This window comes from Micrasema longulum, unplaced genomic scaffold (genome assembly GCF_059751315.1).
Source record: "Micrasema longulum isolate JH-2025_06_02 unplaced genomic scaffold, ASM5975131v1 h1tg000809l, whole genome shotgun sequence".
Classification (NCBI taxonomy): domain Eukaryota; kingdom Metazoa; phylum Arthropoda; class Insecta; order Trichoptera; family Brachycentridae; genus Micrasema; species Micrasema longulum.
This window is the reverse complement of record NW_028278001.1, coordinates 439825-465917: the sequence shown is the minus strand read 5'-3', so window position 1 is coordinate 465917 and position 26093 is coordinate 439825. Positions and strand designations below refer to the sequence as shown.

Here is a 26093-nt window from a genome sequence, read left to right as displayed (position 1 = left end):
AATATTTAAGTGTTGTATTACAAGAGATGCGGAGGAATATGTTGCTCGGAGATCACTAATATCCCCTTCATTACCATTATAGACGAACTCGCATCAGCCCGCTAATTTGCTCGCTTTTCCTTTCCCAATGAACACGGTGATAACAAACTAAAGATTGTTAATTTGATACATATGCTTTTCCAGCAGCGTAAAAGGTTTGTAACTACACACGTAATACTGAAGATATGACCACAGGCAGTGGGAATCTTCCATAATTGTAAACTCATATCACTTTAAGGTAGTTCAAAATGTCTTATGTCATTAGATAATATTATATCCTACAATTATTTTAAATATAAACACGATGCGGTCATTTGAAGCCCAGATTTGTGGAATTTAAATCCAAGTATAAAATATTTTACGATACATTACACATATGTATCGTGTGATAAAAAAGATATTCGACAATAAAATTATTTTGTGGAGCAAAACAAACTATCACTCGATAGAGGTAAAGAAATCGTCTCCGAAATATGACAGGAAATAAAATTAGATTATAACAAAAAATATTTGATAGGGAATAAGTCCCTACTCGGTACCGATTCGTCGGACACAAACACCTTTCCAAAAATATTCTATTTTGACATTTTTAGATCGTTGAAGTTTGACGGGTCAGGTGGTTTAGCTGTAAAGATCATCGTCTACTCCATCGTCCAGGAAGGTCGGTTGGTCTCCGGCCGAGGTTCCAGCCGCACCTGGGCCTCCCGCCGAGCCGCCCGCCGGGAAGCGGAAGTTCGTCCCGAAGCCGCGAGACTGCTGCAGCGTCTGCGCGAACATCTCGTACTTGCGAATGTCGTTGTCCGACACCGAGCGCCGAGCAAACTTCATGGCTTCCTCGAAGTGAGCGCGAGTTATCTCGGGAACGGGATCCTCTTCATCCAACTAAAACAGGGAGAGTATCGGTTAGTGGCGCGGCGCAGCAGGGCGAGATGAGGTAACGGAAGCCGGTGGGGAATGGGAAGAACTCACATCCATGGCTGTAGTGGGTGTAGCCTGCTGGCGTTGCCTCTCCCGGGTGATTTCTGTCTCGATGGCTTGTCGGATGGCCAGCTTACACGCTCGCTGGCAGATTTCTGTCAAGTCAGCTCCGCTGAAGCCTTGGGTTACCTGTGCAAACCGATTAAGTTTTAAAATAAGTATATATTTAAAATAAAAAGCATGTGGTGTGCGTTAAATTTGCAAATCCAAGATTGCTTTTTATTCACAAGAAAATTAATTATATGCATAGGAAGAATCAAATTATACAACAGAATACAAAAGTGTAAAAAAAATGTTCAGTTTCATATTCCTATCTTATTAAAAAAATCCAGCTAGGAATCCCCGTGCACCATCGCCTCGCCGTATTTAATATTTCCAAATTTCTTCCATACCTTGGCGATGTACACGAGGTCCACATCCTTGGCCACGGGGGACTTGCGCAGGTTGGCCCTGAAGATGGCCTCGCGGGACTTCTCGTCCGGTAGGGGGATGTAGATGAGCTGGTCCAGGCGACCGGGCCGCAGGATAGCCGGGTCGATGATGTCCGGCCGGTTAGTGGCGCCTGAAACAAACTCCCAACTTAAACGAGGACCATTTATTGGGATTTCACTAGAAATGGAACCCGGAATGAGTGTACCCAAAATATTAAACAATATTTTATCGGCTGGATGAAGAATACGTGGCATTTTTACAATAAACAGTTTTTGATGTATTTATGTCCGTTTATAAGTGAATTCACAATATTTATCGATAATTATTTTTTTTACAAAAGTATTTTAAGGGGAAAACATATTTATTATTTTTTTAAAGAAAGAAATATTAGCATTCTTATAATTTACTCAATTTCAATTTCGGTGGCCATTTTCAACGAATTGTAAATAACTTACTATTAGGAAATGGAAATCAAGTTGGGGTAGAGTGTGAAACTGTTTTAGGTGTTTCGGGAGGGAAACTGTTTTAAAACAGCAGTTACATTTTGTTTTACCACTAGTGGGAATATTAAAAAAAAAAGGTGACTTCTTTGTCCAAAAATGAAAAATTAGTTGGAAAACTCTGAATTAGATTATGCATACAAAGACATATTTTAGAAGTAGAGGGCACCGGAATTTCTAGATTGAAATATTGTCTATGTAGAAAAGTTGTAAATGCAAATATAAATATAAACATAAAATGGTGTCCGATTCAAGGAGAATGCATAAAGAATATGAAATATGAAACATTTTAGAATAAAAATTTAATTAATTACTTATTAGCTTTACCTATTTCTAATCTTTCAAGAATGTCTAAACACGGCCACTTTATTCTACGCTCGTTTCTTGATCAAAATTGAGGCTTTCGTATCTGATATCTCGGATAATTTGCAAATTTCGAGAAGTTTTACCAATACGGAATTTCATTTTATCAAATAAAGAACTATAATACTATGATTGGTCTGTTTAACAGTCTACCTAGAGGTCAATCTTTTCAATACAAAGATTACTAGTTTTAGACTCTTGCACTATGTAATATGATGTGTAATGGTAATTTACTTGACGTTTTATTTTCTTTTTTTAATTTGTTGCAATTGAGCGTGAAAACATTTTTGGGAAGGGAATATGGGAGTCTAGGCATTTACAGGGTTTATGACCTGTCATTGGCTGGTTTAAGTGGCCACTTTACACACTGTGTAATATTCACCAATCTGCCTATGTTTGAACAACCACATTTCCTCAACTCTTCCATCTGCTGACTTCAGAGAAGTAAAAGAGCTGAAACCTTTATCCTGTGGGCGAGATTCAACCGGCTGAACCAATTCACCGACTAGGCAACGCCTGAAAACAATTTTCCAATTTTTTATACTTCTTCTTTTACCAGGTAGCTAATTCAACAATGTTTTGAGTATGTCCCAATCCTTGCAGACTTGCTGGATTTTCTCCCTAAGGCGTAGCGAGCGGTGAGTTTTTAAATTGGTAAGCTATGAAAATTCTGATAAAATGTCCATAGCGGTAATTATGTCATATGAAAAACAAGTCTATTTTATATTTAATAAATAATTCCTAACAAATGGCTCCAGCGGCTAATAGTTTCAATAAAAATATTTTCTAATATGGCACAAACATTTGATTTGAAAAATACAATTTAAAAAAACCATAATTGCAACAAAAAAAATTGGAACCCCTATGGACTCGAACTCCCGCCTGCGTCATTAGAAAGCAACGACCCATCTGCGCAGCTATTTTGCGTTTTGGGCTATGCGTCGAAAAAGTAATTAATAAACTGGATAATTCATTAGCATACCGTTTGGTTAAGTCAGACTATTATAACTTGTCTTGAAATAAAACACTATTTCTTAATAAATGATATAAATGATAATAATTAAATAATTTAAAAGTATTCCTTACTGAGCACGATAGTTCACCAAACAAAACATAATTTACGTTTTAAGAATCATTGTTTCATCTACTTTTATATCACATTATTATTCACAAAACATAAGTTCAACATTTTATAATTCTTCATATATATTTATTCTTAACACTATACACTAGTAACGTTTTTATCATAACTCTAACTTAATTTTAAAAGTTTAAATGGATACTGAAGAATAACCTACAATATTCAACTGTCATCGTATGCACAAAAACGAATTACAATAAAAAAAACAATTAGCGAATCTTTGTTTTTTAAAACCCACTAAAAGATTAATACTATATTATGGATTAAAATATCAATTCGTTTCGATTAAAATATCAAAATATTTATTTATTTTAAAGCAAATTTACTTTCAAACCACCGAAACATAAGTATGATCAATTACTTACTTATTATTGTAACTTCCGCTTTAAGACATACAAAATATATTCGTTATCTCTTTCTCACACATAACGAGTGCGTATATTGTCACCTCCCTTAGACTGTCGTAAGTCAAATTGATGTATTTTAAAGAATACTAGCCCTTATCACAAAGTATTGAAATACTAAATTGCATTAATGAAAGCTGCAAGATTTTACTATAATCGCAAGTGTAATTTTTCAAACGAGATTCTAAATTTTTAGGTTAAAGACGTATTTGAATTAGTGATTTTAAAGTGAGCAGAGTAATCTCGTGTAATCCAGTAGTAAATCATGTTTAAAAAGAGAATATAGAAGTCTAGACATTTACAAGGCTTATGACCTGTCATTGGCTGGTTTAAGTGGCCACTTTACATACTGTGTACACATTCACCATTCCGCCTAGGTAGAATAAACATAGGCAGAATGGTGAATGTTAGTGTGTAAAGTGGCCACTGAAACCAGCCAATGACAGGTCATAAGCCCTGTAAATGCCTAGACTCCCATATTCCCTTCTCAAAAATGTTTTCCCTTTGTTGCAACAAATTTAAATATGAACAACTCCCTAGGGAGAAAATCCAGCGCCAGCATTTGGACATACTCAAAACGTTGTTTAATTTTGGCTTTTTTGACACATCAAATTTATTCCGAAAATTTTTAAGCGTAAAACAAGGGTGATGAAAAATGTAAAAAATGTTAACTGGGGGGAATATTTGTATAAAAAAAATGGATCCTGAACATTTCGGTGTAAAAAGCGGAAAAACGTAAAATCGAGGAACGTAAAAACGAGGTTTTACTGTTTATTCAAATTGAAAATCGATAGTATGTTGAATAACAAAAAAATATATATATATATTTATTGTATGTGTAAAAAGTCTATTCTAAAATATACTAACTAAGTATATAGCATAATATAGGCGGAAATGGCAAGTTTGACATCGATAGTCAAGAGAGGCAACACCGCTTGCTTCTTAAACGCCTGCCCTTGCTGTAGGAACACATTGACAGCACCGTTTAGTGAGATTTCGTTCACTGTTCCGTGGATCCTCGACAGAGGGGAAAAGAATCCGATGTTAGTTTTATAATTTCCCACGGCAAAGACAGGATTGGGACGCAAGTTACGGTAGTAAGTTATTATGTAAAGAGGTATTCCGATTTGAAGGAAAAATCAAGAATAATTACCAATAATGAAAACATTCTTCTTGGCTCCCATTCCATCCATTTCCGTGAGGATTTGATTGATGACTCGGTCAGCTGCTCCGCCCGCATCACTCACAGACCCTCCTCTAGACTTGGCAATGGAATCCAACTCGTCAAAGAACAGCACACAAGGTGATGCGGAACGAGCCTACATTTAAATTCAATACTGCATGAAAAAACTTTTTTTTGTAGATTTATAAGTAATTTGTAATAGTTACGTTCGGTAAATAATAATACCGTTGTTCATTGCACCTCCGCATACTGCCCAGAGATAACCACAGCAGGGCCACGATTATGATGGGAAGTCATATATATATATATATATATATATATATATATATATATATATATGGAAAGTGCGGTGGGGTTTTTGATTAGGGAAGCAATTAATATACAAGTAATTGGTACATCATAAAATACACTGCCCTTAAGAAATTAAAGACAAACTAAATATTATATACATATAATTAGAAATAGTAATAATAATTTTACATATCTAGTAATAAAATGTAATAACGAATCAATCAACTTCAGTATATACTTGAATAAATAACTGCATTTTAACTAAATAAATAATAACTGTATTTTGTGGCATTTTATTTTATTTGAGTAAAATGAAGTGAAACCAAAATATATATTAATCTTATTAAAAAACATGACTTTTCAACGAAAAAGAATCGTCATTATTTGAACCGGAAAAATCAACATATGTAGTAGATTATAAACTTTTTTTCTTATAACAAATCAACATTATATTGATGTAATGTTTGAATGAAATTCTACATTTTATTTTGTATTCTACTCCACCACATATAATAATTATATTATGTTCAGAGCCAAAATACTAAATTCGCATCTGTGGCGCGACTCGCGGCGTTGCGTTCGCAAGTTCGCATCGCATCTAAACTACATAGAAAATAATGTGTTGGTATGTTTTGATTGCTTCGTTGCTTAGTGAGAATTTTAGTCTGAGCCTGCATCCGGACTGCGCGTTCAGTATGGTGCTGGAACGGAATTTCGGATTTGCTTCCATCGCGATCGTTCTTTAAATCGATACCCGGCCAGCCAGTAGCGAGTACGCACCGATCAAGCGATCAGTACGCGCATGACAGCGCCGGTAAATGGATGTGTCAGGAGGTCATATTGCTTTTTATAATTTTTTATAAGGCAATATTAAAATTCCTCTGCAATTTATCGCGATTATTTATAAAATTATTAATACATTATTTGTCTATAGTAATCTAAATGTAAAATATTATGCCTGATAATGAATTTATTTAACATGCTATTTTATAAATATTATTTGTCTAAAGTTAGGGGAACCAATGGTTCCATGCGTTCTATGAACGGACTGCGCATGATAGATATATATAACACTATTGTATTAATAAATACATATTCATCTAACATTGCGTAAAGGACAAGCTTACCTTATCAAAAATATCTCTAACGTTAGCTTCAGATTCTCCAAACCACATGGTCAGGAGTTCGGGTCCCTTCACAGATATGAAATTGGCTTGGCATTCGTTGGCTATGGCTTTAGCCAGGAGAGTTTTACCGCATCCCGGGGGCCCGTAGAACAACACTCCGCGGGACGGTTGCATCCCGAACTTGAGGAACTTGTCGGGGTGCTCCACGGGGTACTGCACCAGCTCCTGCAACTCCTTCTTCACATTGGACAGCCCTCCGATGTCGGTCCAGCTCACGTTGGGCACCTCTACGACTGTCTCTCGGAGCGCCGACGGAGATGACTTGGTCATGGCGTACTGTAAATAGTCATTACTATTACTATGTTACTACTTACCACTAGCGACAGTTTACTCCCTGTTTGTTTTATTTCAAATTGTTAGATTTTTATGATTATGTTAGATTCGATATTTGAGAAAGGCCGTAACTACCAGTTAAGTATAACATAGATCAGCAATCAGCGAGAAAAACGCCTAGGTTATGAAATTAAAAATGTACAGAAAAAATGGAATTACATGAAAATAAAATGAATGTATTAGACCATAGTGTAAATATACCGCCAGAAAAATGGTAACAATTGTCATAATTGGGGATTATTAATATTTTTACCTATTTTCAACATAAAACCGAAAAAGTACAAAACGTTAATGAGGAAGTTCAGTGTCTTTTTTTTCTTTTTTTATTTGTCAATAGAATAATAAACTAGGCTTAAAACTTCTATTTTTAATTTTATATTTCGTATTATCAGCGCTATGATTTTTTTAAGTTTTGTATTTCTGAAACAACTTCGCGTGTGACGTCAGAGGTTGTTCTATGACAGTTCTTCTGATTGGTTCATTTACGGTGACCAAACCGGATATCCTTCAAAGCTCTCATATCATTGGATGGTTCATATGAACCAGTGACGTCATTCAATGTAAATAATAAAAAATTTGTACATTTTTAAGAAACTTTACAGTACAATTTAATGCTCCTATTTTTACCGCACGCAAGAAAACGTTTGTTGTATCCAATTTCCCGTAGGGCTGAAGTTCCTCATTGGGGGAATATTTGAATGAGAATGTAGGGAAAAAAATGGGACCTGAACATTTTGGCGTAAAAAGATATAAAATTTAAAATTGAGGAAAGTGAAATGAGGTTTTAAGTCTAAATATTTTTTAGTCTAAATAGTTTTAAGTCTAAAATAAAAGAGTGCAATTTCACTTAATGCATTCGCAACAACTATGTTGGCAGTATTGATCTACTGTATTTTGAACTATACTATTTAATTGCGTATTGTCCACTTGAAAAAGATGAAATAAAATTGCACCATCAATTCGATAATGGTAATAAAAAAAATACGTAAAAGGTAATGAAGTAAAAAAATAAGGAACCCACCCTGAAGTTATCCATGGAGACAGCGAGAGAGTTGAGGATCTCAGCATCAATCTGATCATCTTCCAAGTCTATAAGGTCCATCTTCTCTCTGATCTGTTGGAGGGCGGCCTCGGAGCACAAGGAAGCCAGATCTGCTCCCACGTGGCCGTGAGACTCCGCCGCTATCTGCCGATATCCATACACATATATGAAGTGACACCTCGAGTTATTACATAAACATATTGTACATCAATTTGCATCCGTTTTCAATGCACAACAATATATCCAGAGTTAAGTAAATTGTTGTAAATTATATTGCGTAATTGCTGGGAGAATTCTTTTTGTACTTAAATATGGATGTTATTTTTTTGCTACTTGTACCTGCTAACTTGTCTATGTTTCTATTCTATCTATCTTTCTTTTTATGTTATGCATATATTTTCATACACATTATTATTTTTTAATAATTATTGCATTACTGTATACTGTTGTACCTATTTATAAACATACACGGCACGCAGTGTCTTTTACCTTACAAAAATACACATTTAATAGAAAATAAATACATAGTTCAGGATTAAGTTCAGTTCAGGATTAAGATATAAAAATCAAAACAATGGCAAGCATGCAAATAGGGACGAATAACTACATAATATTTTTTTAGTAATGCAACTTTGGATATTAAATAAAACAATGTGAAGTTTACATTATATTTATTTTAATAATAATTTTAAAATATTTTTGTTTACCATTATTTAAGAGTATTTAAATAAGAGTATCAAAATAAAGCCTATTCCAATTTCTTCATTAATATTTACTGGGGTGCCCTTTTACCTTTAAAACTGACACACTCTTCTGGACATAGATTCTATTAGCTTCTGGCATCTTTCTACTGGAATATTGTTCCAGATAATTTTATAAAATAAATTAATTATAGAATAAATTCTCAATAGGGTTGAGATCTTGACTGCATGATGGCCAATCCATCACAGTGACAGAATTATTGTTTCGGATCATCGTCTTGTTGAAATTTCCAAATTACTGGTCAACTTTCTTCAGCATATGGTAATACAACACTTTTTTAAATGTCCACATATACATAGTGATCCATAATACCTCTTATTCGATGGATTGGACCTACTCCGTGCCATGACATACTACCCCGCACCATTACACTACCACCCCCTGCTGCTTTAACTGTCTTGATTATTGTAGTGAAGTAATGACACCCACTGCTCAAGAGATGTCGCTGCCGTGCCCTACATGACGTAAGAGTGAGCGGAGCCACGTGGAACATTGCCATCGGCAGTAAACTGAAAATGATCACTCGAAAAGGGATCAGATTCAGACCTCCCTAGCTATAGGACGTATTACATTATATTAAACTCTATCTCTACAATACCAACTTTTCTTTGGCCACAATCAAATCATTACAATGATATATTGAGGATTAAATTCCTCGCATTTCAATCTTTGCACATATCTTCTCCTCAGATCCAATACAATTAAACTTTGAATGGTCACCGAAAAGAACGTGCTTCCACTAATTAGTACTCCATTGGACATAGTCTCGAGCAAATTGAACTCTCTTCTGTCTATTAATTATATTTATTAACGGCATTCTCCTGGAAATTCTTCCATTAAGACCAGCGTCTCGGAGTTTTCTTCGAACTGTCCGCCTACTGAGAAATATGTCCTCATAGATCTCATTTTGGATTTCTAAAGCTATCTTAAGGGAGTCATTCTTCGAGATCCGAACCATTACTATGTCATCTTGTGAAGTTGTCTTCCTTTTGTATCGTTGTGTAGTGATATTTTCCCAGGCTTTGCGTTTTTTTCAATGTTTTATGGCACTATATATAATTTTTCTAGAGATTTTCACATGGCTTGAATTTTTTTTATATGCTCCAATCTTCATCTCGTAAAGATATTATCCATTTCCTGGTTTTGGAATCACAATGTTTATTTCAGTCCATTGCATGTACTGCAAATTTTAGAGTAGAAATCAAAACACTTGTTTCTATAATAAGTGTCCCTATTAATTTGCTCACCAACTACCTGTTTTATTGCAGGTATCCAATTGCACAAAAAGAGGTCTCTAACGAGTAGAAAAAAATAATAATCGCAAGGCGCAAGATTGTAACGAAGGTGTAAAATCAATTCAAACTTCAGGTTTCGCAGAGCCTCTTCAGTTGCGCGCGAGGTGTTATCAGCGTGTTGCAAAATTTTATGGTATACCAATTGTTCAACAATAAAGCTGACACGGTCTTTGGATATTCCAATATGGATTGCGATTCGCTTTTGAGTGATTTTCCCGTTATTTTAAATCAAATCGTTGACGAGTTTGCGATGTTTATTGCTGTGGCAGTGATCGGACGTCCGTTAACAATTATGGCTTTTCCAGGCTCGCAACCATGAAATTTTGCTACTCATCGATCTACAGTAGACCTATCAACAGCATCCTCACTATAAACAGCCTTTAAAAGACCACGAATCTCAGTAGGATTCACATTTTCAGTAGTTGAAAATTCGATAACAGCATACTATTTAACTCGCGTTGACATAGCACTAGAACACGTCTCCATACTAGAACACGTCTCCATACTAGAACACGTCTCCTTCTCAAAATACACCGGATGAACGCAACACCTTCAAAACCTACGCACATAGGGGGAGGGGAATGTTACATCCACATGCTACCTGATGCGCTTCTGAAGGCCATTTCGTTCGCGTTCTAGAAGTGTGTGTAGTTAGTTTTAGTTTAGTGCGAGTTTTACACACACATAGATAATTTAAATTCCGAAAATATCATTAACATTACGGAATTTAAGGGTTTTACAAGTTAGGCTGAAAATATGTGACCCTAAAAAACAAAAGTGGCTATCTCCAGCCATCGTCATTTTTAAGATGTTGGGTTAATTTACTGCTTATTATACAGTAATATTACATAATAATATTCAGTTTAAATAGAGCCACCTCCTTTATTTCTGCTAAGAAAACAGTTTAAATGCTATATAAACTCATATGATTATGTTGATCGCTCAAATACAAAAAGTCAATTTACTCAGTTTCACTTACAATTAATATAGCCATGTTTGTTTTTTACTGTCACATATTTTTATGCATTTTTTCCTAAAAAAAAACACTACAATTATGTTTTTTCTGAATAAAAAAAAATGTGTTCTAGAGATTCAATACACGAGATATTACGTAATTGAGTTGTGATGCCTTTGCCGGGCCCCATGATGGATCGAGCCGCGGTTACACCTCGGAGGAGTATTTACCTGCTCGAGGTCAACGTCCTCCGCTAGCTTCATGTTCTTGGTGTGGATGCGCAGGACTTCCAGGCGGCCGGTGGCATCCGGGATCCCGATGTCGATCTCACGGTCGAAGCGGCCGAACCGGCGCAGCGCTCCGTCCAGGGAGTTGGGGCGGTTGGTTGCTGCCATGACGATCACGTGAGATGATTTCTTCATACCTGTAATTAGCGTCACGGGGACATGTTTATAACTTGATGAATTCATTTTATTTTACGTATAAAATGCATAAAAAATTTGAAAATACATTTCCAATACGTATTTATTGTAAAATTGTATTTAATCAAAATACATACATATAAATATTATCATCATTCCTTTTCCGCACCTAATGGTGCATAGGGTACTGCATTGGTACACCAATCGCAGTATATCTTGATCATTGTCAATCCTTGTTTTATTGTTGACATTATATCGTATTGACTGCATTTTGTGGTTGCCTACCGTACTAGTATTGTATGGGACTCGTGGCACATTATTCGTTCAGTGTGTATCAGTTAAATTTTAAAATAAAATGCTAGTTTTTCAGAATACGGTTTTGAAATCTGACATACTTTTAAAAAATACAATTTATAGCATTTCTTGATTTAAATTTTAACAAAAAAGTTTCAAACGTTTTACCAAGCTCTTTCTTGTACCATTTTTAATATATTTACAAGTTTTAAACAATCATTTTTACTTACGCACCCACACACACGCACCCTCATTCATTTACACATACACACATTAACATACACACATTAACATACACACATTAACATACACATGAATACAAACGTCACACACATACAATTACATTAACTCTTTTCTTATATATTTTGTGTCATTAGATTTACAGTGGATTTTTTAAATTGGCTTAAGTATTGTTAATATTTTTCCACTTATTTTGTTATGTAATAGCTGTAAAAATCCCAAATAAAATAAAAAATTTAAAATCATACTTTCAATAAAAAATCAAACACTGATTTGAGTCTACTGAACATATAAGAGCTATTAGATATGGAGTTCTACAAAATAAATTCCAAATCAATAAATCTTGATCATTTTTGTTACATGAAGGTACGATGATCGGTCTTACGCTTCAGGTACCAGTCTAGGGACAATGAAGTACTGTAGTGCAAAAACACCTTTTTAAATAAATATTTCATGACAACCATGTCGGGAATCGAACCTGAGACCTCTCATATGGTAGACAAACGTACTGACCACTACACCGTCAGCCTCGTGGTGTAGTGGTCAAATATAACATAGCTAACATTTTAAAACATGGAAAGATTTTATAATATTATGTTTTGGTGTATTGTCAACATTCATGAATATAAGATATTATTTTTCAGAATATTGTTTCAAAATTCACAATATTTCTTAAACAAAATCAAAGCGTTACATTATTTAACTAAGAAATATATTTTTGAAAATACTTTAAATGCATTAAAATATTTTTAAACAATCAAGCTTCTTAACAAGTACTCTATCCTATAAATAGACGTAGCTATGCATAAAGCGTCCAACCCCTAAAATACTAAAAACGAGTAATGGCGGGTTCTACTCGGCATACTACAATATCTTTATGTGCTGAAAACATCCAAGCTCCAAGTGTTATACTTTTTTTGCCAATTAACGAAATTTCTATCCCACATCACGGCTAGAGATGCAAGGCGGTAAAATTACCGAGGTATTTTACGAGAATTTTACCAGATTTTAGTAAAATACAGTATTTTTCAAAGATATTACAAATATGAGTAGCTTTGTTTTAGGACACTTTACATGACTGCAAAAACCAGGTTTAGATCCATCAGGTGGTTGTCGAGATTTATTAGAAGTATGGGACGTTCAAGGTCATTCGGGATGTACTTTTTTCACTTTATTTATAAAACTCTCTCCATATTATTTATTTATTTAATTGACGGACTTATGCAGTCCATTCTAACGATGGTAAATACAATTTCTTATAATTTCTTATTATGTATTATTATATTAAATTAACAGTGGATTTTTTAATTGGCTCTAGTATTGTTACCATATTTCTACTTATTGCTGTGTAATTTTTTTTACGCTAGAATATTTCATAGTCCCAGGACTGGCACCTGAAACGTAAGACTGATCATCTTAGCATCGTGTGACAAAAACATTATCAAGGTACGCTACGACCGGTGACCAGTGCGGTGCCATATGGGGAAAGGTAATGACGATGATGATATTGTCTGTAAAAATGACAAATAAAATAAATAGATAGTCAATCTTACGCTTCAAATGTTCGGGCGGTTTTGTTTTTAGTTTATTATTTGTTACATTTTATTTTAAACAGTAATGTAATAATAATAATATTTGGCTGATTTATATAGCGCCATTTTTGTAAAAAATCACCTTGAGGGCGCTTTACAATTGTATACTTAATCTAAAGACGTGAGATTTTAGTTGGGATCTGTACTGACAGGGACTGTCGATGATTCGTAAGTTTGAAGACAATTGGTTCTAGGCAGAAGGGCCGGCAAAGGCAAAAGCACGATCTTCAAATCTAGTGTTTGGGGAGCGCCGGATTTCGACAAGTTTTTCTCTGCCTGAATCAAATGCTGACCTAAGAGTAGATATTCTTTGACACGTATTTTCCCTAATACAAAGGTCTGATAGGTATCTTGGACTCATTTCATGAAGGGATTTGAATACTGTCCAGCAGAGCTTGTATTTTATTATCTCTGGGCTTTTTTAACCAGCGCAAATCTCGAAGATATTTTGAAATGTGAGAATATTTTTTTACTGCCGTAAATAAGCCTCGCTGCTGCATTGAAAACAGATTGAAGTTTATTAGTTTGATATTTTGGGAGATTTGCGTATATTTCATTACAGTAATCTAGACGCAAAACGACATAAGCATTTACAAGAGCTTTAGTTGGACCTATAGGAATATTTCTCCGCACGGATTTGATCGGTCGGAGATGGATGAAACCAGCACTTACCGTTTTATTGACCTGAGAATGAAGAAAAAGATCTGAATCTAAATGAACACCCAGTAATTTAACATTTATACTAGGGGTATGATCAAAACCTGCGATTGAAATTGGAGATCGGTATAAAAGGTTTGTCGCTTTTTTCTTGTTGTCAACAGAAACTCAGTTTTAGATGGATTGAGTTTGAGTCTATTTGATGACATCCAGTTATCGGTTTGAATGCATTGAGACATGCGATTTTTCGAATTGTTTATATCTTGAGGAGAGCAGTAAAAATAGATTTGTTGATCATCCGCATAACAGTGAGAAAGTAACCCAAATGAGTGAATAATTTTGGACACATTGTTAATGAACAGTGTGAAGAGCAATGGTTTGTGCAACTCTGTTTTGGACTACGGTTGTATTTGTCGGAAAGGAGCTGCCAAAACTAATCACGATCCCTCGGTTAGGGAACACAAATCATTATTAAGGATAATGTTGCCAAAACCGTACAATCGTCCGAGTGAAGACCTATTCAAATCCATAGAAGTCTTCGACTTTAGACAAATCTACATAAACAAGTCGTACCTGACATTCACAAAAATAGGAGCACTCGGGTGATTATAAGTCATGCACACTCAACCAGGAGTACAGCGAGAGATGATTTGGTGGTTCCAATAACACGTACAGCAAAAAGTTCAAAAATCATTTCAATGTAACGGACATATTATAACCTAATACGGTGTGTTTGGGAATCTGAAAAACCGACAGTATTGAAATAAAGAAATGCGATTTGGTTGGTGGACATTGGAAGACATTTTATTTACGGGAAACATATTCGACAAACTAAAAGGTATTTTGCCGCGACGATTCGGTTTCTTAGAACAGGCATTTGCCCATATAGGAACCGATTGCAACTTTAAGCATACTAATATTTCTGGCTTGCCAAACCCTTTCATATATTGAGCCTACTCCTAGTACAAGCAAATTTTGACAGTGTTTTTTGTGCCATTTTGTAGACAAAATATTAGAATCTAATTTGATGTATGTATAAATAATATATACATTTTTATTTTAAGTTAATAGAAGATCATAAGAATCATATATAAAAGACTTATTTGCAGACGATAGAGAAAATTTTGATTTGACAATCCCAAATCAGGGTCCTACTATTCTAAAATCTGAACTTCTCCACGCTATAGCCACATCAAAATATAATAAAGCGAGTGGACCTGATGAAATCCCTATAGAAATGATAAAACTTATCCATGAAGAAAACATTGATCAAATCATTAAACTTTATAATAAAATTTATGACACAGGAAGAATTCCATCAGAATGGCTCCAGTCAATATTTATCACACTACCTAAAAAACAGCATCCCAAAAAATGTAGTGATTATCGACTCATTAGTCTTATGAGCCATATGCTCAAAATACTCCTTAAAATTATTCATGCTCGAACAAGAGGCAAATGTGAACAGGATTTGGACAATGCCCAGTTTGGATTTAGGAAAGCTTTTGGTACACGTGAAGCACTATTTGGAATGAATGTCCTTCTACAAAAATGTCGAGATCAGCGAAAAGACGTTTTTGCTTGCTTTATTGACTACGAGAAGGCATTCGACAGAGTAAAGCATTCAGAATTACTGAAACTGTTACAGGAATGCCAGCTGGATGACAAGGATGTTAATTTCATAAAGAACCTTTACTGGCAGCAGACAGCTGTGATAAGATTAGGTCACAATGTAACGAGAGATATTGCAATTAAGCGTGGAGTGAGACAAGGCTGCATATTATCGCCCTTACTTTTTAACTTATACTCGAACAAGATATTTAAGAATGCTCTCTCTGATGTCAGAAAGGGAATAAGAATTAACGGCGAAATTGTCAATAACATCCGATATGCTGACGATACCGTTATCCTGGCTGACAACGCATGTGTCCTTCAGGAACTTCTTAATAAAATTGACGAAGCTGGTAGAGTAATGGGCTTGAACATCAATGTGGCCAAAACAAAGATGATAGTGTTTAGCCGAAACCCTCACAATAATGCTGTATTGCGAATAAATGGTCAAACAATAGAGAGAGTGACTAACTTTAAATACCTCGGCAGTCAAATCACTTCTGATCTGGATCCGGATAAGGAAATTAGATGCAGAATAGAAATAGCACGATCAGCATTCAATGGCATGAAATCATTCTTCTGCAGTGATAGTCTTAATTTAAAACTGAGACAGAGGATGGTCAAGTGCTATGTGTGGTCAATACTGCTCTACGGGGTTGAAACATGGACTCTCAAGGTGAACTCCATGAACCGATTAGAGGCTTTTGAAATGTGATTTAGTGACCAACGTGGAGGTGTTGAGACGAGCCAGTGCCGAAAAAGAACTACTGTCCTCAATAAAACAGAGAAAACTCGCATATCTGGGCCATATTATGCGCGGAAGCAAATATACGCTTCTACAGCTTATTATGATGGGAAAGATCGAGGGAAAGCGTGGGGTTGGAAGGCGACAGATGTCCTGGCTGAGAAACATCCGCGACTGGACGGGAGTGCGTGGGGTTGAGGCGCTGTTCCAGTTGGCGCAGGACCGGAATGCCTACTCTAGAGTGATCGCCAACGTCGGGGAGACCTGATATGGCACAGAAAGAAGAAGAAGATCATAGAAAAGTAAATGCCCTTTCTTTATTTAAATTTTTGAATTCAAAGCTTGATTGCTGTGAACTCCTGAATCGCTAGAAGTACGGAGTTGTTTGCAACTACGAGTACATACGTAGGTACTATCTATGCACGAAACTCTCCGATTCCGGATTTACATTCCTTAGCCAACAAATTTACTTGTGATATAGACATTTTTAATACAACAATTATTCATTTTAAAACATTCTTAAATGCATTGTTTAAAACTAATCATTAAAGTCGTAATAAAACTTACTTTTTCATGCAATTTTTTCTGTGTTTTTGATGTGTATTATTATTATCTTATCTCTTTCTGAAACTAATTTATCAAATATTTTTGTGTACCATATATTATATTATTTGTTTTTAACATTAATTTTTTATTACTATTTTTTTGCTTAAATTATTTACAAGTTATTTACTATTTGCTTTTCAATTCTAACATTTTTCTTATACCCATATTTATTTCTTTTTCTTTTTTACTATGAAAAATTTCACTTTTTATTTTGCATTGCAGCATGCTTTTTTGTTTCTACATGTGTACAAAGAAAAGTATTGTTTATTTTTTAAATTATTACTTACTATGTTTGTACTTACCTGTATAATTTTTTTAAATGCCCCTTGGGCGTTTTGTAAAATTGAATCAATAAAATAAATAAAATAAAAAAAATAAATTAATTAATTGGCTGGTTTGAGTGATCACTTAAGACACTGCAACATTCACTATTCTGCCTAGTGTTTATGATTAAGCTCAACAACATAATTAGGGTATAAAGTACAAACATCAGCAGCTCGCCCACCACATGCCGCACCCGAGGACATAAGTCTCCTTGGCGGTGCCCACATACACGGAAAAGTCGCTATTTGCCGAACGAGAAAAGCTGTCCGAAGGAGCTCTCTACGGATATTACAATACGGTAGCCTTAATATTACAGACATCAGCAGATCAAGTTACTGGGAAGTATTTTTTTAATTATTGAAGTATTACCATCCATAAGGGTGAGCAACTGGCTGACAATACGTCTCTCCACTTCGCCGTGTGTCTTTTCCCTCTTGGGAGCTATAGCATCCAACTCGTCGATGAAGATGATAGCCGGAGAGTTCTTGTCCGCTTCCTCGAACGCCTTCCTCAAGTTGGACTCTGACTCTCCAGCCAGTTTGGACATAATCTCCGGGCCGTTGATCAGGAAGAAGAAAGCGCCTGTAAACATTATGTTATATCATCCATACAATATGTGTAATTTAATGTTTTTAAAACAACTTATAATAGTAAAAAGAGTTAATGAACACACGAGTTCATGTTTGGAGATTAGGTGAAAAAATTCCAAAATATGCAAGACCGCCAACAGAGGGCGCCGTCAAAACACTATAAAAGGCGAACGCAAGAGAGATCGTTTACTTTTCCACGCTGACAGCCTCCCGTCTAATATGTGACATTTAATGTCTAAATAGTATTCATTAATATGTCGAGCAGAAGAGGGCTGCAGAGAGATAATCAAATTACCAGTTGATGTCCCGACAGGGGTGACCGCGACGTGATTAGTAATGACTAATATAACTAAATCAATTAAAACGGTAACAACATCAGTCTTTAATGAAACAGTTGAATAGTATAACAATATTACGACGATGAATAATCTCACCGGTCTCATTAGCCACGGCCCTTGCGATGAGCGTCTTGCCGGTGCCGGGGGGCCCGTACAGCAGGATGCCGCGCGGTGGCTTGACTCCGATGGCCTTAAACAGCGAGGGGTGGCGGAGGGGGAGTTCCACCATCTCCTTGATCTGCGCCAACTGCTTGCGACAGCCCCCGATGTCGTCGTAGCCCACGGCGTTGAGCGCTTCCTCCTCCTCCTCCCTCTTGATGGGCTCCCCGTCGCAGTGGATGACGGTGTCGGGAGACACGATGCAGTACGGGACGGGGTCCGTCTCCACCACCTTGAACTCCACAGCGCGCATACCGCCGCGCACGATGAACGTGTCATCCTTGTGGATCGGGCGGTACGCTTCTAGGAAGTACGGTTTTAGATAAACTTCAAACAGGTTTCTGTGGAAAGGAAAAATGTTAACTATCAACATCGAACAGTTTATATTGGCTACGGAAGTACACTATTTGTAAACACAACCGCAGCGGGAACCGCATACGCGGCAACTGTCTTTCGACTTTACAGGTTGATACTTTGATAAATGCACAACAGATTGAGAAAAAGTTTGTAACAAAAAACATTTGTTGATGAGTGACATCCCTAAATAATTCCTTGTATCATATTTGATTATAAACAATATATAACATTTTAATCTGAGCGGGCAAACAAATGACCCAACCCAAGTTTTAAAACTCCCACTAGGCAGTGACCTCGTGCTGTATTTTGAGTGTAGTATTCCTTTTTTTTTTTTAAATGTTATTACTATTTTATTTTATTTTTACATCTGAGCATGTTTTTCATTCTTTATTTCAATTCTTAATTTTTAATTACTCTTACAAATTTTCTTCATTTTTAATATTATTTCCATTTGTAAATACTCACTACAAACTTTAAAATATCTTTTTTTCACCTAAATTTTAATTTTTAAACAACTTTCATTTATGTTTTTCTTTTTCCTTCTCTTTTTTATACTTTCATAATTAACCTTACATATAATTGCTTTTTAATGTGGAAACTTCACTGGTCCATTAGAATTATGTCTAATTGTGTAAAATATTAAATTTTGTAACTGTACTGTATGTTTCCTGAATAAAAGAAAATAAATAAATAAAATTACCTTATCTCTATGGAACTGTGCGATGATCGTGTTATTAAGTACCTCGAGTTATTTTTGTTGTGATAAAACATAACAGTTTTATTTAAATATCCCTCTAGGCAGTGAGCTTGTGCTGTATTTTGAGTGTTGTATTACCTTATCTCTATGGAACTGTGCGTTGATCGTGTTATTAAGTACCTCGAGTTATTTTTGTTGTGATAAAACATAACAGTTTTATTTAAATATCCCTCTAGGCAGTGAGCTTGTGCTGTATTTTGAGTGTTGTATTACCTTATCTCTATGGAACTGTGCGTTGATCGTGTTATTAAGTACCTCGAGTTATTTTTGTTGTGATAAAACATAACAGTTTTATTTAAATATCCCTCTAGGCAGTGAGCTTGTGCTGTATTTTGAGTGTTGTATTACCTTATCTCCATGGAACTGTGCGTTGATCGTGTTATTAAGTACCTCGAGTTATTTTTGTTGTGATAAAACATAACAGTTTTATTTAAATATCCCTCTAGGCAGTGAGCTTGTGCTGTATTTTGAGTGTTGTATTACCTTATCTCCATGGAACTGTGCGTTGATCGTGTTATTAAGTACCTCGAGTTATTTTTGTTGTGATAAAACATAACAGTTTTATTTAAATATCCCTCTAGGCAGTGAGCTTGTGCTGTATTTTGAGTGTTGTATTACCTTATCTCCATGGAACTGTGCGTTGATCGTGTTATTAAGTACCTCGAGTTATTTTTGTTGTGATAAAACATAACAGTTTTATTTAAATATCCCTCTAGGCAGTGAGCTTGTGCTGTATTTTGAGTGTTGTATTACCTTATCTCTATGGAACTGTGCGTTGATCGTGTTATTAAGTACCTCGAGTTATTTTTGTTGTTATACATAACAGTTTTATTTATAATAATAACTTTAAATATGAATTACTTTTAATTTTGTTTGTTTTATTTTTGAAAAATGTCATCATCATTCTCTTTTCGCACCTAATGGTGCATAGAGCACTGCATCGGTACACCAAGCACAGCGTATCTTTATCATTTTTTTACATGAAAGTTTTTTTTTACAAAGAAAAAACATTTTCGAGAAGGTAATATGGAAATCTAGGCATTTACAGAGCTTATGACCTGTCATAGGCTGGCGAGATTCATCCAGAATCGGTTCAGCCGGAATGAATCTTATCCACATGATAAAGGTTTCAGCTCTTTTACTTCACAAGTCAACAGATGGAAGAGTTGAGGAAATGTGGATGTTTAAACATAGCCAGAATGGTGAATGTTCACATTGTATAAAATGGACACTTAAACCAGCCAATGACAGGACATAAGCTATGTAAATGCCTAGACTTCCATATTCTCTTTTCAAAAATGTTTTTCCTCTATTGCAATAAATTTAGAGAATGAATCCTTTCGTGTTGAAGACGATATTTAAAATATTTGTTTCCATACATACCACAGAAAACTCGAGTATTAACTAACGATAAACTCACTTTCATTGTTTTACAGGTAGGAACTTACAATCAAAAGAACAAGTATTTTTGTTTTAACAATAAAAATAACATAAATATGAGTTTCTTTATGATTTCACTTCTCGCACATCTTAAAAATTAAACAGATGTTAAAAAATCAATATAAAAGAAATAAGGAGAAATTTGTGTATCTGGGAAGTATGTTCACTAGGGATGGAATGACTGAGAAAGATATTGAAAGGAGGGTGAGTGCCGGGAACAGAGTGAACGGTGCACTTGAATCGACCTTGGCAAATAAATGCTTGTCACAAGAGGCAAAATTGGCAGTTCACAACGGAGTCCTGGTCCCATCCCTGATGTATGGGAGTGAAGTATGGACTTGGAAAAACAGGGATGAAAGTAGGCTGAATGCTGTCGAAATGCGATCTCTCAGGCGAATGTGTGGTAAAACTATGTACAATAGATGCACAAATGTTGAGATCCGTACATTATGTAAGGCTGAGACAAGCATTATCGACAAAATCAAGAAAGGAGCTCTGCGCTGGTTTGGACATGTAGAACGAATGGACAGTGAGAGAACGGCTAAGAATATTTACAATGCGAATGTTGATGGATGCAAAGATAGAGGAAGACCGAGAAAGACATGGCGTGACCAAATCCAACAAATACTTAAAGATGGACATGTCAAAAATCGGAATAATCGGCGCGCGTGCATGAGAAGATGTATGAATGTAGAGGAAGCGAGATCTGTATGCAAAGATAGAGTGTTGTGGCGTTCTATCCTCTCTGCCTACCCTTACGGTGAAACGGCGTGATGGTTTGTTTGTTTAGGACATAATATTGAAGGAATTTTGAACAAATGCATTTAAGAATGTAAACACTAACAATTGTGCCCGAGTGTCTCCGTGCATTAGCATTATGCTATAGATGCTAGAGCATAATGCTAGCGCCTTGATCATAAACACTTATATTAATGTTTATTGATGTAATTTCTCAGTGTACGTATAAAAATTCATTCGATTATTGTGAATATGGGAAGATAACTGAACAAGGATTTGTCTCTTATAACTAGACGATTTTAAAATCTCATCTGTGATTTTATGAAATCTGCTGCCGCGTACGGGTGACGACAAGCACACTCCCAGTAGCCGTTAATGGAACGCCTTGTGTCACTCTTTTACTTAGGGTACAATATATCATCGGGTTTCTGGCACAAGTTGGTAACTATATTTTACTAGTTGTGAGATATTGCACTCTTAAAGCTAAAAGCTCATCCCAAATCAACAATTCAAATAAAACAGTGATTGAATATTATAAAATTATGAAGACATATCATTTTCCCAAAATTTGTAGTAACTAACTTGTCCCCGACAATATGAAGGTGAATAACCTTTGTAAGATTTTTTAACAGGTATTTTGAAAGTATAACAATACTTCTAAAAAAAAAGTATGATAAATTATTCAAGAAAATCTATCCAGCGTTGATATTTTTTTAGTATCCCTTTTATAAACGGTACTGTGTGGAACGTACGAGGCCACTGCAGTATTCTTCACCACATTCATTACTCAAAACAGCCAAATCTAGACTTACGACAGTGTACCTCCGGGGGTGGGATTTGATCAGTACGGTCAGTAGCAATGATGAGAGGAACTAACCCAGTCAGGCCTTCCACGGAGTCATCCATGGGAAGAATGTGAACCCTCTTGCCGTACTTAACGTCGGGACAGGGCGCCACGGCCACTACGTCGGACAGGCGGACACGCAGGTTGTTACGCACGGCGCGGTTCATGCGGATCTTTTCGTCGGGACATGTGTCATCCGACAGCACGATGCAAACGGTCTCCTTGCGCCGCTTGCCCTTCAGAAGCACCGTGTCGCCGCGGAACAGCTGCAGCTCGTCCATCTTGGCCTGAACACCCGCCGGATAAACAAAACTATTAGTTGTGATTGGGACCTATATAATTAGCTGGTTGAACCGGGTATCACATGAGTCTAAATAAAACGCAAGACTTGATACGAAGTGGTTTACCGAGATCGCTGTTTTTGGAAAAAACAACTAAACCAGTAAAGAAAAGACTACTTTTAACTTCAATGCGCAAATATTGAACTTAAAATGAATAGTCTTTTCACTCGTGGTTATAATGACTTGCACATGGAACATAAAAGATAGTCTTTCTGCTACTTGTTTTTTTGGTTTTCTCAAAAACAGTGATAATGGACAGTGGCGTTTTTGCTATTTTACCCCCTCATATGTCTGATTATTTAATAAAAATAATGAATTACTATTTTCTATAACAGATGTAATTTATTTTATTATTTTACAAATTACGGCAAATAGATGTCCTGCCGGTCAAACAATTTTGTAACTACAAATTGATTATATATCACTTTGCTGATCCCTAGATTAACTCTAGATCAACCCTAGATTAAAAGTTAAGGTTCCCTGATCATTCCCCAAATTACTTCGGAGGACAAATATTAAATTGCGTAATTCGGTTGTTTAATAATCACCCGAAAACCATTATAAACATGGAAGATCTTCAACTGAAAAAATACCTCCTTAGTACTTTACAGTAAATGGTATTTCATAATATGTTGGTGTGTAAAATAAACCCGTTTCAAAAAATTGTGTCCCACCGAAGTCTCTAAGACTTAATGGGTACCAAAAATTATAATATTTAACTAAATTTAATGAATAAACGATGTTCCGCAGCACTGAAAGGAAGAAATATATCAAGTAAAATACAAAAATATTAAACTTATCTCTCGGGTCAGTCTCCTACACTGCAGTGTTGGAAGTGCAAATGGTGTAATATTTCTCGAGGATATTTGTCCTCACGGGCGCTGGATTCATCTGGAATAATGTTCGCCGAGAAATCGAGGCCGCGGACAGCGGAGTAGGAACTTGCATTGTGAAATATGCGTGGATTATAAGAGGTTCAAATAAATGGTAAAAAATAAATACACTGGAGTTTGTAGGTTTAATGGAAATACTGACCTGTGATAGAGCCACAACAGAATTGTCATCATTGGCAGCTTCTTCCACGATGAGACGATTGGGGCGGTCCTTACGCCTCAGGATCGCGGTGGACAAATCGTCGGGGCTGTATATATTATATTAACAGACATTACTTCTTCAATAATATATAATGCGACCTAAGGCGTAATATGCTAGTAAAACTCGGAGTACAAATAATCCTCAACATTTAAACAAAGGATAATCGCAATCGCGTCGAAAGTAGGGTTATAATGTCTCGTCTTATAGTAACAATAAAATCTGACGAAACATCGCAATATCGAATAATTACTTTCTATAAGAATTGTAGTGTTCGATATTTTTAATTAAATAAATGATGCATTTAACTATGAGAGTTGACGACATGATGACAAGCCAATTTTCGAAGAATGTTTTACAAACATTTCAGTTCCCGGAGATTATTTATTTGTACGATAATAACAAACCACTGTTTAAATAATGAAATAAACACACACCTCTTTCCTTCGGCCATATTTGAGGATATTTCAACAACAAATTTAAGCAGGGACAACTCTTTAAAACACTCGTCTACCTAAGTAAAAAAAAGCCGGACTGAACTGAACCGAAATGCAAATATCATCCGTCGTCCATTGGCCCTTGCCTTTGACGTGACGTTGCCGTATTTCATTTGTCCACTTATTTTGTCACGAATATTTTTTTCTACTCCTACATATCGTCTATGGAATATTGTCGTGTCTGCCATCTTTAAAATTTAGCGAATGAGACAATTGCACGTTTTTAAATCTCTGTTTTGATTGGCCGTTTGTGAAAGGAGGACTAAATATCTGAATTCATAGACTATAAAATGTCGAATAATATAACTTGAGTCATATTATAATATACTTTTTGTGTTATTAATCCTGCTTATTTTTTGTTTATAATTATTAATTTACTTATTTGTTTACATTTAACATTTGGGATAAATTTAATTTACGTACACATTGCAAAACAAATAACTAGTAGGTACTTATTTTTACTCTTAGACATGCTGTGGCGTTGTCCGTATTGTGGTCCCGCGGTAGTGCGGCGAATTCGAAGATTTGAGATTCGAACCCAGGTGTACCACAACTTGATTCACATTTTCTAACGGAGGTATTTACAAAAAAAAATGTTCTAAAAGTGTTTATATGTAGGTGAATTATAAAAATACATAAACATACATATTTTATTATTCCTCCAAGGGTTAGACTAGTTAGATCAGAGGATACATTACAATATTGAATACGTTTTACTAACTCTTTCCACTCTTGGGAGATGGAAATGAAAGGAGCCGAATGGAAAATACAACTTTCCTAATGTTAAATGGCTATATCTCTTCACTCACAAATTCCTAATTAATCAATCGAATTGTCGTTTTCTCATATTATTCAAATGTATTGACACAACTAATTTATTAGTTTTATTACTATTTATGGAAATATCAATAATAATTTTCTTGTGATGTCAATATTTATTTATGCAACTCTTTGTTGATAGGTACACACATATAATCACTTGTAAAAATATTATTGATAAATCTTTAGAGATAAAATAATTGTCAATAACACTTATTGGTTTAGTTCTACTTTTATTTAACTTTGAACAACGAGCGCTTTCGCCTAAGAAAGCAACTTCAAGACTGGTAAATTGTTTACGCCATTTTGAACTTTTATAATATTTTTTACAAGGTTTGAGTTTAAAAAGATCAAATAGGTATTTTATTAAGGGCCAGACAGCATAAATATTATTACAACTGGTTTGCAAAAACTGTTCATTTTTCGGAAAGTTTGATACTGAAATTGGAATTACTGAAGTCCTAGTCATTTTTATACTTCTTATTGTTTAAAGGGTAAGGAAAGAACATAATATATGGAAGAAGTAGCAGAGTAGGAAATTTACTTTTAATTAAACTTTTAGCATAATAACTTGATTTTATGATAGGGAAGTTTACACATTTTAAAGGTTATAATATTTATGGATGAACAACAAATATTATATTTTTGTTTTCGAACTGAAAAAATACAATTTTGTTAATATTTTTTGTTGATTATATTATTTTTCTTTTAAATAAATAAAATGA

The 26093-nt window shown here is 35.3% G+C and overlaps 1 protein-coding gene across 1 annotated transcript; it reads right to left on the bottom strand.

Annotated features, from left to right (window-relative positions):
• TER94 (Transitional endoplasmic reticulum ATPase TER94) lies at positions 1-24616 on the bottom strand. The gene is made up of 12 exons (XM_088230698.1): positions 24490-24616; positions 23996-24101; positions 22653-22906; positions 18421-18824; positions 17766-17978; positions 11136-11329; positions 7873-8037; positions 6459-6794; positions 5011-5176; positions 1410-1579; positions 1009-1146; positions 1-921 (listed from the first exon to the last, which is right to left on the bottom strand). The coding sequence occupies exons 1-12, from the start codon at positions 24504-24506 to the stop codon at positions 661-663; spliced, it is 2424 nt and encodes an 807-aa protein (XP_088086824.1). The 5' UTR covers positions 24507-24616; the 3' UTR covers positions 1-660.
• Positions 24617-26093: the final 1477 nt, after the last annotated feature.